We start from the raw sequence: 14,502 nt of genomic DNA on the forward strand, positions 1-14,502 counted from the left end.
ATTAAGGCCATAACAGCAAAAAAAGAATATCCTTACCTCTCTGTCCTAAAGCTTGTACTGTAAGACAACCTTGACCTTTGCACTAAGATCTATCATGGGATACCCAGTATAGATTGGCTCATGTTTAAGAGGCATCTAGGTCACAAAATGGACCACTGATAATAGTGTCATCTAGCACAAATGGAACCATCGTTACTCCCTGCTATTGTGGAATAATCACTGTTATATTTGTTTACAATACCATTGTTTGTTTATATCAGTTTTGTTGTCATCGTACAGTGTCTCCTCTGTATATAAGAGACATTTTTGAATGGTGAGTTACATCTCGCGTGACTCGGATATTAAACAAATATTGTTGAGTATGAATGAATTAATAAATAAGCCCCATATAGTGGATCCACAGAGTCTAACATCTCCAATTAGCCTCAGTCAATGGAATCAGAAATGGCCAAACCTCCAGCAGAAACACAAAATGCCTATTCATAGTTCGGCTTTAGGTGATAAGGTGACCATCAAAAACTACAACAGGACATCACGCCGCGGTGATAAGCGACTCACCACTCACCCAAACACATCTCTCTGATTTTACTAACCACCGTTTCAGTGCCTCTGACACATGTGCTCTCTCTTTCTCACTCGCGCACACACACACACACACACACACACACACACACACACACACACACACACACACACACACACACACACACACACACACACACACACACACACACACACACACACACACACACACACACACACACACACACGTCATCTGCACGGACAAAGAATGCATACAGTCACACAAGCGTGGCTGTCGCAGTGAAATAAAAAACAATAACCAGCATCTCATAATAACCACAGCAAAATAAATAAAGCAATCAGGCAGGTGAATAAAGAGAGAGGTTATTACGTGTAGTACATTACAATAATGTCATGTCGCTTCTCTGTGCCTGTAAACATCTGCAAACTTAAGTAAAGGGAGGACTGCCAGTCTCACATACAGTAGGAAACATGGACATCTAGACTGTAAGTGTAAACATTTCAATACACAGACCCACGCACGGCATTGTCCCAGTCAGCTATTCATTAAGACATTTCAGACCACGCACACACACACACACACACACACACACACACACACACACACACACACAGAAAGAGAAGTTTTAACATCTCCAATGTGCACAATATACAGTAGGAGCATATAAACTACATTGCTGGCCCCATCCTCCCTCCCTCTCTCCCATGCAGACGGACTGAGCATGGTCCATTCCTACCTGCTCCGATGCTGCCACCCATTGTCCACCAATTTAGTTTACACCTTTTTTTGTTTACGTTCTTCCACACCCACAGATACAAGAACAGTGTCCCCCAAATGTCTTCTTACCCTTCCTAATTGTCCTCTAACAGTGTTTAAAAGCATTGTGTTTGGCGAACAGTGTTGATCTACATAATGGGCGGAGGTGTATGTGTGCGGGCGTGCTTGCGTGCATGTGTGGATGCGTGTGTGGGTCATATTGTTTTGGTTATTTATTGGTGGTCCAATCGAGAAGTGTGCGCTGAAAGACAGAACATCACATGAGGGCAGGGAGGTGTGGAACTGAAGGACAGAACTTCACATGAGGGCAGGGAGGTGTGGAACTGAAGGACAGAACTTCACATGAGGGCAGGGAGGTGTGGAACTGAAGGACAGAACTTCACATGAGGGCAGGGAGGTGTGGAACTGAAGGACAGAACTTCACATGAGGGCAGGGAGGTGTGGAACTGAAGGACAGAACATCACATGAGGGCAGGGAGGTGTGGAACTGAAGGACAGAACTTCACATGAGGGCAGGGAGGTGTGGAACTGAAGGACAGAACTTCACATGAGGGCAGGGAGGTGTGGAACTGAAGGACAGAACATCACATGAGGGCAGGGAGGTGTGGAACTGAAGGACAGAACTTCACATGAGGGCAGGGAGGTGTGGAACTGAAGGACAGAACTTCACATGAGGGCAGGGAGGTGGGGTGGAACTGGACAGAACATCACATGAGGGCAGGGAGGATGTGGAACTGGGGCAGAACTAGATCATACAGAAGCACACTGGGAGCCGTCCCTTATGTCAGTGGTTCTCAAACCTGCCTAGGGATGGGACGATGATAATACAAATGGCATGTCTCGATTAGCGACATTATCGCCGTAATCCAAATATGCTAAAAACTTATAAAATGCCACTTTGTTCAACCACTTTAACTCCAGCATCCCGATTTTGGGGGGGAACGTTTGCCAAAAAAAGCTGATGACGTACAAGCTCACAACGCGTTGTGTTGCAGTGTGTTGTGTGCTTGTAGATCATAAACGCTCATCACGATTATCGTCCCATCCCTAATTGTCAGCACTAATCTTTTTGCTATTTTCAAATATTTTATTTTATTTATTTACTTTTTTTTCTTTCTTAAAATCTTTATCCCACGATTTTTGTAACCCATTTTCTCACTCAGTGTCAATTGTCTAATGTAATCCTGGGCTTCTACACTCCCTCTGCCAACCTGTGGAGAGCCATGGACTGACCTCATGCTTTCTTCAATGCATGATGAGTGAGCAGGCCACTTCCGAACACCTGATAGTGGGGGATTTTCCCCGCTAGGACATACTGCGTTGAATGAACACGTTATTCGATCCATTTCCTTTCCCCTCCATCAGGTGCCCTGTCTGACCAGGGGGAGGCAGTATAGACACCAGGATTATTGCATCGTTTTTTTATGAGGGTACCTACCCACTTTGAGAACCACTGCATTATGAGAGGACTGCTATTGTCTTTTTTTCCTTTTCTTTTTTTGTGAGACAAGTTAACTTGACAAGTTAGTAAAGTCTGTTGCTGTTTTTGGACACATAGAAAACTCTCAGAACGGGATAATCCTCCAGTTACACACTTCCTTCACCTTGCCATCATTGTTTAAAATCTTCCTTCTCCTGACTAAGCTCCCCTCTCTCTGCTAGCTTAAGCTTACCATTTAATTTTAAGGCCATGATGGGAGGGCTGCTGGACACATGACTTACAGGCGTTACGTCACTCCCAATTCAACACGGAAGGCTCGCTGCTCAGGCTCTTTGGAGACCTGAGCGTGCAGGCAACTAGCTAGCATGATGGGACCGTTTCGGGAATGGAGAGGCAACTGGCTTTCCAGCTAGTTGCAGGAGCTTGACATTAAGGGGTCTTCCCGCGTGCATATGTGTGTGTGTGTGTGTGTGTGTGTGTGTGTGTGTGTGTGTGTGTGTGTGTGTCTTGGGCAAGCGGGCAATGTTCTGTAGGTGTGTGTGTGAGTGTGTGGGGGGGTTCAGTGAGCAGAAGAAGAATGTGGATCTTTGTAATGTACAATAGTATTGGTTTGATGGCAGCTAACTCTTTTGGTTCAGTTCACAAGGAATCATTCTCTTGGTTTAGGACTATCAATTCCTTTAAGATAACTATGTTTGTTTTCTTTGATTGTTTCAACAGTTTTGGCTGTCTGTGTCCAGATATCCATGGCAGGATCATGCCCTGGAGAGAGAGAGAGAGACACACACACGGGGTGTGAGCCAGGGAATGCATTAATCATGACTTGAGTGCCAAAGCACTTGTTAAGAACAGTTGAAATGCACAGATTTTATAAGCTTCATTAAATAAGCTGTAAATGGGTAAATGGGTAAAACGATTGAAACAGCAGCTTAGCCTATAAGACTGAGAGTAGACATTGATACCGTGCATGCGTGAGTGCACGGCTGCCTGCCTGCGTGCATGCGCACGTGTGCACGAATGCCTGCGTGCATGCACGCGTGCGTGCGTGCACGAGTGAGTGCCAACATGAGCTTTATGCGCCAGCCAGGGTATGTATGTGTGGGCAGTCATTTACCTTTACAGGAATGTATGAGTCATGCAGCGTCTCACCTTCAGCAGTGTTCAGCGAGGCCCTGGCAGTCAGTCAGTCAGACGGGTGTTCAGGGCACGACCGATTAATCTCAAACCATGAGTCTATACAGCTGCACAACACACACCAAGAGAGAGAAAATGGAACGTTTTGCATTTCCAATTGTCTACAATGCAAATGTGATGTAAACGGTCCCGTAAATCTATGTGTGTCTGTCTGTCTGTCTGTCTGTCTGTCTGTCTGTCTGTCTGTCTGTCTGTCTGTCTGTCTGTCTGTCTGTCTGTCTGCGTCTAGGGCTGTCACGATTACACATTTAAGTTGACGATTATTGGGCACATAAATAATTGCGATTAATGATTTAATTGTGTTTTTTGCATTGAACATTGGAATGTTACAATTTGTAGCCTATTTCTGTTTGCCTTCATACAGTTGATTTTGTTGACAATTAATTTTATTTTGGCAGGCCTTGATGGCATCTAAATGGCATATTTTACACTAGGTTGCATGCTGAAAATGATCTACAAGCTGTGTGTGTGTGTGTGTGTGTGTGTGTGTGTGTGTGTGTGTGTGTGTGTGTGCGTGCGTGCGTGCGTGTGTGTGTGTGTGCGTGCGTGCGTCACTGAAACGATCTCACCTTTTGTGGTAGATGCAGAGGCACGGCAGTCTGGCTATAGTGTCTCCTTGCTGCAGTTCCTCTAGACAGATCACACATTCACCAGCATCCCGCGCTAACACATCATCTGGCACAACACGCGCGCGTGCGCACACACACACACACACACACACACACACACACACACACACACACACACACAGAACAGACACAGTGAACATTAGAATGCAATGCTGACAATGTCAGAGAGACTTATCCACTTTCACCCTGGCATCACTATTTTGGGCATGTCATTATTAGGTGGAACTTTCCGAAATGTTTTTTTTTTCTTTTTCTCATTACATTTTTATTTGTTTTCTGATCAGGCAAAAACACAGCATAATCATTTCAAAGTATACAAAATTGAACTCAAAACACACACACACACACACACACACACACACACACACACACACACACACCCCTCCCCCCCATCCTATTCACAGAATAATCAAACCACAACACATCCATTACACCGGGTCAGTAAGTCTTTCAGGTCTGATATTAGGTCTGTCCACATTGAAATTGTGCCCTCTTGGGCCTGATTAATCCTTGCCGATGACAGTTCCAGATAGGCAATGTCCAGAAAGCTTCGCAGCCAATGTGTTTTGGAAACATCATGTGGGGGATTCCAGCAGGCTATGATCTTTTTGGCCTAAGCCCAGCCAACCAGACCTTATACGTGTCTTTGCCGTAAGAGGTAACATAGAATCATCGTTTAACAGATGTACAAATGGATCCTTTCCGAAATGTTTTCAAAAGAGTTGTTGAAATGTTTTGAACTTGAACCCCAGGCAGTGTCCCTGTTCTAGGGGGGGAACCATTCGCCACAAATAGCAGATCTACAAGCTCACAACATTGTGGGATCAGATCGGACCTTCTGTTCCAGAGATAATGGCCAAAACATCTTGAACGTGGCCATTAAAAAAATATCTGATTTTTGTTAATGTTAAATAAGGCTGAAAAAAGGCTATTTGTGTTTTGTTCACAGCACACCTGACAAAAGACCTTTGATAGTTGATCAATATAAAATTGTTGACTTTAATATGGTCTGAAAATACATTATTATGGGTAGAAGATGTAGTTGGCCCTTGAGTGTTTTCATATCTAATTTGGCCCACTTTGAAAAAAGTTTAAGGTTAAAAGCATATCAAGGGAGAGCGAAGCAGAGCATTGAGTGACCATAACCACACCGCATCCATCCATCCATCCATCCATTTTCAACCGCTTATCCATAGTCAGGTTGTGGGGGCAACAGCTCCCCCAGAGAGCTCCAGACTAGTAAATTCCTCCTGGGGGATCCCGACACGTTCCAAGGCCAGTGAGTTTCATCCAACTGTGCCTTGGTCTGCCCCAGGGTTTCCTTCCAGTGCACGGGATGTGCCTCGAGGACCTCCCTAGGGAGACGCCCGAGAGGCATCCTAACCAGATGCCCGAACCACCTAAGCTGGCTCCTTTCTAGGCGAAGAAGCATGTAGCGACTCTACTCGCGTGTAGTGACTCTCCCGCGTGACTGAACTTCTCACCCTATCTCTAAGGGAGATGCCAGCCATGAAGAAAACTCATTTCGGCGGCTTGTACCTTATTCTTTCGGTCATGACCCACACTTCATGACCAGGTGTATAGGAACGAAGATTGCTCGGTTATTATCACTGCTTTTACAACTACCTTTTTATTTCTTTATTAATCAGACGTATTACTGTAATACCAAAATACCAAAAATGTGCTGGGGAAATAGCTTCATATTCATTGAATCAGTGGAGTGTTGCATTCAACTTTTAGTTTTAATCCAATCCATTTTAAATGTTTTATGCTGAACATAAAGGTGTTAAAGTGGAACTTATGTAAGTGAAAATGCAGCACAGGAACCATTCATGGCCCTACACTGACTGTGGTTAGTGGTTATTAAAATAAGAGAATATGAATTATGGACACACTGGGGCACAATGCCAGGCGTTTCCATTGTGTTATGAAGACATTTAAATTGACCATTATTCCATCTTCCTGCTGCTGACCTGTTTCAGCATTTTCAGTCCTCGAGATGTCATAATAGTCTGAGGGTAATGTCAAAATCTCTGAAAACGGTTAAGGGTTATATAACTGTCATCATTATAAGGTAATTGTTGGGCATGAGGGTGGCTGCATCCGTCAGTTAGTTTATCTGTCCGTACATGGCACTTTAGTGTCAAACACACACCTTGAAAACGAATGGCTGGTTGGCACCTTCATGTGAGGATAATGGTGCCCACACCATGGCCCCCTGTCTTCTAGAGCCAACATTTGGCCTAACTGGCCACTTGCATAAGTTATCTCAAAATCTAATGGCCAGATTGCCAATTTGCCAAGAAACTTGCTGAAGAGTTTCCGGAGGAAAGTAGCCTAACCATTTGAGTACCCCAATTGTATTTATTATTATTATTACACTTAACAACACTCCTCTGAAACAGGTTGATGAAGTATTTGGGTTCATATCTTCTTCCCAAAAGGACTTTCAAACTAGGAAGGGTATGGCCTGGTCAGCCTGCAATGACATGCATAAGATCTGGTAAGTTTAGTAAGAAAAATATAAAAATATTTAAAAAAATAGGACGACCGTTGAGCCGATTCTACTCTATGGCTCCGAGACATGGAGACTTTCAAAGAAACTAGAGAAACGGTTGGATGGCACTGACACCTGCCTTCTAATGAGAGCGCAAAATCTGTCTTGGAAGAGCCACCCATCGACTAATCTAATATACAGCAACCTTCCCCGTGTTTCTTCACTTGTCCGATCCAGAAGAACACAGTTTGCCGGCCACTGCTACAGAGCTGAAAAGGAGGTTATATCTTCCCTTCTTCTCTGGAGTCCTGCCTCAAAGCAGACCAGAGGTAGAAAACTGTCGTTTCCTGATGTCATCACTAGGGACACAGGCATCAGTAAGCAGGAACTGGGGATGGCAATGAAGGATCGGGAAGTCTGGCGTGTTATTGTGAAATCCATGATCTCGACCGCGGTCAAAAAATGATGATGATGATGATGTATTTATTATTTGTTTATTAGTATGGTTGCTATAGGCAATGCACTATTGTTCTCGACCCAATAATGAGTGAACCTGCTTTCTGTTAACTGAACAGAAAAGTTAAGACACCAGCATACCGGGAGTCGAACCGGTGGCGGTGACCTGACCTCTGAATGACCAGACAGCTTCTCCCCATGCCATCCTAGGGCCAAACTTTGCACAGAGAATATTTCATAATGTAATAGACAGATTGCAGTATGAACCCTACTGATTTTAGTGAGTCACTTTCCACCTACGCCCGACTTCAAGGTCAGTCCATTCAAACCACTTTGTCCGGTTCAGCTTAAGGGCCTGTACGGACGGTAGGACTTTTAAAGTTATCGGGGAGGCAGATCGCTAATTATTTCACACTACAAGTCTCTTTTTGAAATCGGCTGTCATAATATCTTTGTGGTTTTCAGATTAAACAATTGATCGCAGACAAGGGATCACACACTGCAAGAGTTCACCAAGATGTGCTCCAGACCCGATACATTGGTTTTTATTCCAATTAATCTTGAAGTCTCACGTACGTGCAGGCTCCCGTGATACATGTGCAAGGCCGACACAGGACGCTTCTTTCTCACTCACACACACACACACACACACACACACACACACACACACACACACACACACACACACACACACACACACACACACACACACACACACACACACACACACACACACACACACACACACACACACACACACACACACACACACACACACACACACACACACACACACACACACAAAGGAATACACAGGGCAAAAACGTGTGTGATAGCCTACGTGTGCTAGAGCAAGACAGGACACTAAATCTTGATGTCCATTAAATAATTCTCTGTCTGTCTGTGTCTCTCTCTGGATATTTGCGCACGCACGCACGTACACACAGAGTGCAAATGGTTCCATAATAGCAGTTGTGCTGCTGCGTAGATTCTGACTCTCTTTTATCAACCTATTAATTCAAGTGAGATGTGTTGCTTTTATAAGACTATATTTAACAGCAATATTAGGCTGATATACCACTATGTGTGACACCTGGATTTACCCGAGGAATAAGTACAGCTGAATAAGACAGCTGAATTTACCTAACGTGACACAGAGATTCCTACTAATCTGCAGACAAAGAGCAGAAATGTGGAGCAGATGAGGGGGAGAGAGGGGGAGGGGGGAGGGAGAGCAGACAGTGTACGATGGAGCAAGAAGAGAAACAAGACATATGCTCCGACTGCAAATCAGCTTAGCTTCCCCAATAAACTCCCATAACCCCCCCCCTCCCCTCCCCTCCTCCTTTCTCCCTCTCCTCTCACGTCATCCTGCTCCTCCACGCTCGAGTCAACACAAGTGTTTATTTAACTCTGAGAGTGTAAAATGGGGGAACCCATGAAGGGTGGGTCAATGTTTAGTACATACTCAGGATTTTTACTGCGTAGAATGTTACAGTGAAATCGAGGAAAACGGCGCGAGGGACGCCCGGTTTCGGGCCGCGGGCCGGGAGGGGTGACGGTGTATCGAACGGGAAGGGACGGGGCCGAGGCAAGCGCCCCCGGCCCCGGGTTGAAAAGAAAAACTAAAAAACAAAAAACAAAAAACAACAATGATGGCAAATCGAAGGCCGATATAGGCCAACCGGGGCCTGACGATGGCAGGCGATCGCCGCCCCGGCCCCCAGTGGCGCATTTTCGCTGGCGGCCAGGCGCTGGCTCCCATGCACAGCGGAAAAACGGGCACCACCCGTTCCGTTTTTCCAGATTTGACTGATTTCTCGATTTTACTGTAACATAAAGATAGGCTACTTGTCCTCAAAACACTCTGAATGTCTCCATCAGATTATCTGTGAAGAAAACTGTACACCTCTGCGGTACACCGTCTTTCACACCCCTGATTCACCGCAATGGAATGTAAGAAATATCATATTATCTCTGTTACAAGTTAAAGTCCTGTATTAAAAATTGTACTCGAGTAAAAGTACCAAAGTATTGGCATCAAAATGTACTTAAAGCACCACAAGTTAGTAAGTAAGTTATAGTTATAGTGTGCTCTTGCACAAATCATTTTTTACATTTTCAAATTGCTATATGGAAATGTTTTAATTGAGTCTATGTACGGTATAAAATATATTGTACAAAAGTACAATATTTGCCTCTGATATGCAGTGTAACAGAACTATAAAAAGATGGAAATACAATAGACTGAGTAAAGTAGCTATACTGTACAAGTATCTCACAATTATTCATAAATACGGTACTTAAGTAAAGATACTTAGTTACTTTTTATACCACTGCTCTCCACACCATCCACCCTCCCCCACCCTCGCTAATTATATTATTACGTCTGTGGCTTCCAATGCTGTACACATCACCAGCAGCAGGCAGGACAGGTGTGCAAAGCATGCTGTCCGTGTGCACGCAATGTGGTGTATTTAGGTCACACATGTGTGTCTGTGTGTCTGTGCGCGTGTGTCTGTGCGCGTGTGTCTGTGCGCGCGTGTGTGTGTGTGTGTGTGTTTGCATGTGTGTGTGTGTGTGTGTGTGTGTGTGTGTGTGTGTGTGTGTGTGTGTGTGTGTGTGTGTGTGTGTGCAAATAGCTGAAACCATGTACCACATCTTGAATGGTTGCCATTTACAGTATACAGGGGCCTCTATACATAAGTAGACATGACAGTATAGTGGATTTGATATCAATGAGATATCTCTTCCATTTTCAGATTATGCTGTATAAGCATTCTACTGTGTAGCCAGGCATGTTTAACCTGTGTAATGATGACTCTGTGTTCTCTGACATTTCAGCTAACGCCTAACACCCCTGATGTCTTTGTTGTAAATGAAAACCATAGAGAGGTGTTCATTCTAGAGGTTGGCTGTACCTTTGACTACAGCCTGGAGGAAGCCATTCTATCCAAAGTGCTGAGATATCATATCAACAGCTATAGGAAACCACCTCACAGCTATAGGCTATACATGTGTAAACTTTTAGTTTTTTATCTTTGGCAGCCTATAGGCCCAGGGCATGTGCACAAGTTGATTGTGAGGGGCCTACAAATGGCCGGCCTCTCCAAATGGAGGGCCAATCAGCTATAGCAAGGTACTGCTCAGTATCAGCCATTATAGGAAGTCGCTCAATTTGGAGGAGGCGTTGTTTCCTCTACCCATGATTTATGTCTGGGTGTGTGTTGAAAAATCAATAAAAACAATTTAATAATAAATACAGAAAGAATTGGAAAAAATACAAAAAAATGATTTATGTCTGACAACTTAAGTATGTCAGCTATACTGTATGTAACAATGTTTTGCCTTCTGTGCACTTTGGAACTGGCTGTTCTCCCATTGTCTGACTGCAATGGCAGTGTTTATGTCCTATGTACAGTACAGGTATTACTGTACTTCTGATTATGCGGACATAAATAAACATTTGTGTGTGTGTGTGTGTGTGTGTGTGTGTGTGTGTGTGTGTGTGTGTGTGTGTGTGTCTGTGTGTGTGTGTGTGTGTGTGTGTGTGTGTGTGTGTGTGTGTGTGTGTGTGTGTGTGTACAGTGGTGTAAATTAACTAAGTACATTTCCTTAAGTACTGTACTTATGTACTTAATTTACTTGAGTATTTCCAATACTTTTGCTTCTACTACACTACATCTTGGATCCAAATACTGACCAATAAGACACGCTGAGGGCGAGGGCGCGTGCACGCATCTGCATGGGTGATGGATGGACGGACTGACTGCCTTTCACATCAGTCATGCGTTTCATATTAATAAACAGGCATCATTCAGAGTTAGTAGGATGTGAGGACGAGTCCCGACTCGCAGGAGCTGACCACTGGATCTTTTCTGGGCTTTGACTTTGCATAATGATATTTTAATGCCTGCGACTAAATGTAGCCTCCTTAGGAGACAGAGAGGGCTTAGGGGCCACACACAGACACAGAGAAGGAGGGAGAGACAGACGGCGATGCAGTGGGCATAGCGACATGCACAGAAATACAGACACACACAGAAACACAGACGTACACAGAAAAGCCAGAGCAGTGGTTCCCAAACTTTTTAGCCTGTGACTGAAAAGACAAATGTGTCTGTCCCTCCAGAACCCAAAAGAGTGAAAATATCAGATCTACTAACTAGCAGAATAGTAGATCGTCACTTCACTACTTCTTAAACATTTGTTTTCTAATTTATGTAATTTCTTAGAGTTTATTTTATTTATTGAAGAAATTACATAGAAAATAAATCGTGAGAACTTTAGTTTTGAAATAATAACTGAAAACAAAATGTAACAAAAAATCACACCTGTGTGACTGTGAAGTGAGGGGCGCTAATATATTACAGTCGAACTCATGTTGATTAGGTCATGTAATGATGTAGTGTAGTGATATAAAACAAATGGTGCCAACACAAACATTAAACGCCATTAACAATAAAGAGACAATATGACGTAATGAGTTACACTAAGACGTACATTTTCCCTTCATTTTCAATGGCGTTTACAAAACAAACATTGAACTGCAGACAAACATTAAACCTGTGTATAGGAGGGGCTAGCGCCTAAATTAAGGAACCTGTAAAAATGTGTCTTCGACCCACAAATGGGTGTTTGGGATTGGGAACCAGTGATGCTAGAGCGTGCGCGAGGAAGAGTGAGGAAGAGTGGGGGAGAGAGAGAGAGAGAGAGAGAGAGAGAGGTGCATGAGTGCAGTACAGTTTGGCTTTCTCGCCACTCGGGTCATTGGAGGACGCAGCCGACGCACACAGGGAGAGAAATGGGGAAGTGAGCCATGGTTCAGAGAGGCAACGCTAAAACTCCTTTAAGTCATAATTGACACGAAGTGTCGAATGCCAAATGAACCGTTGGCAAGACGGCGGATGCAGAGGAGATCGTGGCTGAAAGTCAAGAGGGAACGCAAGGAGGAAGACATGATGATCTGTAGATATACCCTACAGCAGTGCTTCTTAAAGTGAGGTCCGGGGACCCCCAGGGGTCCTTGAGGGAGTTCCAGGGGGTCCCCTGCAGCTAAATGATGGATAGGAAAACAAATGGACCCTTATGGGTCTGTAACTCTGAGAGTGTAGCCTACAAATGGAACCAAATGGACCCATTAGTGTACAAATGGAACATAATGGAATGGAATATAAATGGGGGTCCCAGAGATAGAAATGCCATTAAATGGGGACGCGTATATGCATGTCACACTGGGGGTCCTTGAAATTAAAAGGTTCAAGGTTCATAGGTGTCAATTTGGGGGTCCTTGACATGAAAAGGTTTGAGAACCACTGCCCTACAGCAGTGGTTCTCAAAGTGAGGTCCGGGGACCCGCCAGGGTGACTTTTTGGGCCGGTTCCAGGGCAACAAAATGAGTTGACACATTGACTGTCATTGACGCGCCTGGATGTCATCCCAGATTCAACACTAGAGCCTGGATCTCATCCCAGATTCAACACCAGAGCCTGGACGTCATCCCAGATTCAACACCAGAGCCTGGATGTCATCCCAGATTCAACACCAGAGCCTGGACGTCATCCCAGATTCAACACCAGAGCCTGGACGTCATCCCAGATTCAACACCAGAGCCTGGATGTCATCCCAGATTCAACACCAGAGCCTGGACGTCATCCCAGATTGAAAACTCTGTCTCCATGTGCATCAATGTAAACATGCAGATTTACAAAAAATATCATTTATCTATGATTCTTTTCCCACGCAGGTTGCGTTTTTGGTCGAAACTAATTTTATTCAACGGCCCATAACTAAAGAATCAATGATAAAAAAAAAAGTTATAAAAGCCATGGAGAATGGAAAAAGACACAGGCGGAGACACAAAGACAAAGACAGAGAGAGAGAGAGAGATAGAGAGAGAGAGAGAGAGAGAGAGCACACGACGTATATCTAAGCAGGTGAATGATGGCTTTATGCTTCTTCATGCTTCTTTACAGTGGTGTAAAGCAGTGGTTCTCAAACTTTGTCATGTCAAGGACCCCCAATTCACACTATAATCAGCCCGCGGCGCGGACCCCCATTTGAAAAGATACCCATAATAAGAGAAGTGTTTTTTTACGGCTCTAGCAGTGATTCTCAACCCATTTAATTTCAAGGACCCTCAGTTTGATATGCATTAGTAGACCCCCATTTTATAGCATTTCTATCTCTGGGACCCCAATTTATATTCATATGTAAAATCAATGTTAATTTAACTGAGAGTGTACAAATGGAACGATTCCAAATCGTTCCATTTGTACACTCTCAGAGTATTTGGTTGGTTCCAAACATCATTTATCTGGGGACCCCCTGGAAATCCCTCAAGGACCCCTGGGGGTCCCCTGACCCAACTTTAGGAACCAGTGGTGCAAAGTAATAGCCGACTGTACTGTACAAGCTCACAACGGCACATTCTGCATATTAATGAGTACTTAAGTGATGCCGATACTTTTGTACTTTCACTCAAGTACAGTACATTCCAGACATTTACTTGTAACCGAGTATTTCTACATTGCAGTATTGATACTTTTATTGTACGCTCTCAAGAGTTAGATTATTGTGCATTCTGCATTACTTAACTTACAAGATGTCTAGAGGAGAATGTATAGATTTTTATATTTCTTTGATTAACCTGTTAACTCTACTATGGTATCCATCAGAATCGTATATCCAACAACAACAAAATATTCTTTCGTTTTGTGTCAGAGAGGCTAAACCTCATCACATGGTGGGCTCAAATGCCCAATAAATAATGGAGCTTGACATGAAAAGGGTTGAAAACCACTGTATTAGACCTTGGCTTTAAAGATAGACACAAAGGAGACCGAGAAAAAGTGGAAGTGGGAGATGGCGAGAGAGACAGCAGCAGCAGGAGGGGTGAACGGAGAGTCATTTTCCAGAAATAAAGAGCGACAGAACAGCCCGAGTCGGACTCTCTCCTCCTTTT

The 14,502-nt window shown here is 44.0% G+C and overlaps 1 protein-coding gene across 4 annotated transcripts in view; it reads right to left on the reverse strand.

The window, feature by feature from the left end:
* Positions 1-805: 805 nt before the first annotated feature.
* The window catches only part of znrf1 (zinc and ring finger 1), a 68,769-nt gene continuing 55,072 nt past the window's right edge, over positions 806-14,502 (reverse strand). For 3 of the 4 annotated variants that reach the window (XM_080761114.1, XM_080761115.1, XM_080761113.1), the window contains 3 exons: positions 4,526-4,631; positions 3,912-4,003; positions 806-3,524 (listed from right to left, as the gene is read on the reverse strand). In XM_080761114.1, the coding sequence (XP_080617240.1) occupies positions 3,946-4,003; positions 4,526-4,631 (164 nt within the window). In that variant the 3' untranslated portion in view covers positions 806-3,524; positions 3,912-3,945. The remainder of the gene's footprint in view (positions 3,525-3,911; positions 4,004-4,525; positions 4,632-14,502) is intronic. The other variant, XR_013963919.1, reaches the window with a different exon arrangement.

Source organism: Protomyctophum bolini (genome assembly GCF_963924005.1).
Source record: "Protomyctophum bolini genome assembly, chromosome: 4".
Taxonomy (NCBI): Eukaryota; Metazoa; Chordata; class Actinopteri; order Myctophiformes; family Myctophidae; genus Protomyctophum; species Protomyctophum bolini.